Consider the following 2,075-nt stretch of genomic DNA (forward strand, 5'->3'; position numbering starts at 1 on the left):
GATCATCTGAGGGATTCGACTGAATCAAGATGCTGCTGATCATTGAAGCTCTTCTTCTCATTTTAGCTGCTCTAGGACAGGTAAGCTTGTGTTCTAGTATGAATATTACAGACATGAATACTGATGATTGATCATCATGATTCCTGCTGCTGCAGGATCACAGAGCTGCTGTTGAAGGGAAGATAGCTCCACTGGATATGGCACCGAATTCAGCTGATGATCAATATAAGGGCTGTAGAGAGAACATGGCAAACCTGGTGGAGACAGAATATCTAAATAAGGAAATAGCTGCATTTAAAACGTTTTGGCAAAGAGGTGCAGACTATGTCAGGGAACCAAAAGATGATTTGAAAAAGAATAATTTAATCGCCATTTATGTGTACACTGATTATGGTGTATATGATGATTTAAAATATGCTGTTTATAATGATAAAGAAAAATACAAAGACAAGACATTCACATGGTATTCACTTCACTTTCTGTTAACAGAAGCGATACAGATTCTGAAGAGACTACAAAATAAATGCTATGATACTTATCGTGGTACAAAAGATACATACATATATGATGATAAGGACAAAGAGGTTCGCTTTGGCTATTTTACATCCTCCTCTCTTGATCGTAGCAGAACTCCATTTTTTGGAACTAAAACTTGTTTTAAAATCCACACGTGTGAAGGTGCTGATATTACAAAATATTCTAAGCTTCCTCGTGAGAAAGAGGTGCTTATTCCTCCATACGAGAAGTTTAAAGTCACTGCGGTCAAGAACAGAGCAGATCAGCCTGATCTCTGGTGTGAAACGGTGTTCACTTTGAAAAGCTCTGGAAAAACAAGTGAGCTGAACTGTGCAGTGGCACCTAAGGATACAGCAAAACTTTAAATCTACATTAATTTTAAAAGCTGCTTGAATTATAAATATAAGATATGATAGCTTGATTCATCAATGTTATAAAATGTTTAAAGTAAATAAAAATCAGCCTTCATATTACGATGAAGTTTAGCAATTTTCAAATGCAACTCTGTACAATAATTTGGGACATGTCAAAATACAGCTAGAACCCTGGTTTTGTGATTTTGTTATTTTATAGCGTTTCTCGCTCAGAAATGAGAATTCAACTATCATTTATGAATTCCAAACCTGTATGCACTCAAAAAGAAGAAGAATTCTGCTGCTTGTTCAATATACTTGATTAAAACAAGTTGATTCAACACAATTCAATGTAATTTCATTATGTTCAGCCAATGTATAAGACATCACTCCTAAAAGTCTTTGTATAATCCACAGTTATCAATGCACTCTCTTCACGTTAAAATACTGTCTATATGAAAACCAGGACCAACCTTCTGGATGAGAAGATATGAATGTATGTGTTGATATGAATGTCACAGCTAGTTATACGAGGGAGATTCATGTGTATTATGTTGGCCAGTCTCTGAATTTCATGGCATCTGTGTAAAAGGCAACATATAAAGCACATAAACATGTTCAGCCCTCTCCCCGAGAAGGGTATAACTGCAGCCTGGACATCTCCAAATGGGGGCGGGAACTCCAAAACGGGGTGGGAGCTCCAAAATAGGGTGTGGCTTCCTCCCATTGACAGACAAGCACATGACACGCATGCGCAATTTTTTCCCCCAATCCACTTCAGTGCAAACTCCGCCCCACTGCCGATTCTAAAGATTTTATTGGTTGTGTCAATTAAAGTGTTGATTTCCTACACTATGCTACAAAAAATTAAAGCTAATGCTTAAACCTACCCCACACCTGGCCCAAACCTTAACCAGTGAAATTGACTACACGGCGGGATTGGCGCTGAATAGCGTGGTAAAGAAAGTTGGGTAACGCTTTAGATTACAACCCGCAATGTACTGCGTAAGTAAATGGAGAAAATTAATCGAAGCGCAGACGAGGGACAACTTGGAAACAGCTGGAATGGCGCATGAGATGAGCCTATCCGTGTTTGCGGCGCTCATGACAGGAATATGTGTCGAAAATACAAGAAAACTAATCGACACGAAGAGGAGAGAGATTTTTGAAACTGACTGGAATGTGTTCTTTTAAAACTGGAGGGTT

General features: G+C 38.4%; 1 protein-coding gene across 1 annotated transcript; it reads left to right on the plus strand.

Moving 5' to 3' along the window:
- Positions 1-881, plus strand: LOC107673196 (erythroblast NAD(P)(+)--arginine ADP-ribosyltransferase-like). The gene is made up of 2 exons (XM_016466696.1): positions 1-80; positions 156-881. Exons 1-2 carry the CDS (start codon positions 30-32, stop codon positions 879-881), a joined length of 777 nt encoding a protein of 258 aa, XP_016322182.1. The 5' UTR covers positions 1-29.
- The last annotated feature ends 1,194 nt before the right edge of the window (positions 882-2,075 follow it).

This window comes from Sinocyclocheilus anshuiensis, unplaced genomic scaffold (assembly GCF_001515605.1).
Source record: "Sinocyclocheilus anshuiensis isolate Anshui unplaced genomic scaffold, SAMN03320099.WGS_v1.1 scaffold724, whole genome shotgun sequence".
Lineage (NCBI taxonomy): Eukaryota > Metazoa > Chordata > Actinopteri > Cypriniformes > Cyprinidae > Sinocyclocheilus > Sinocyclocheilus anshuiensis.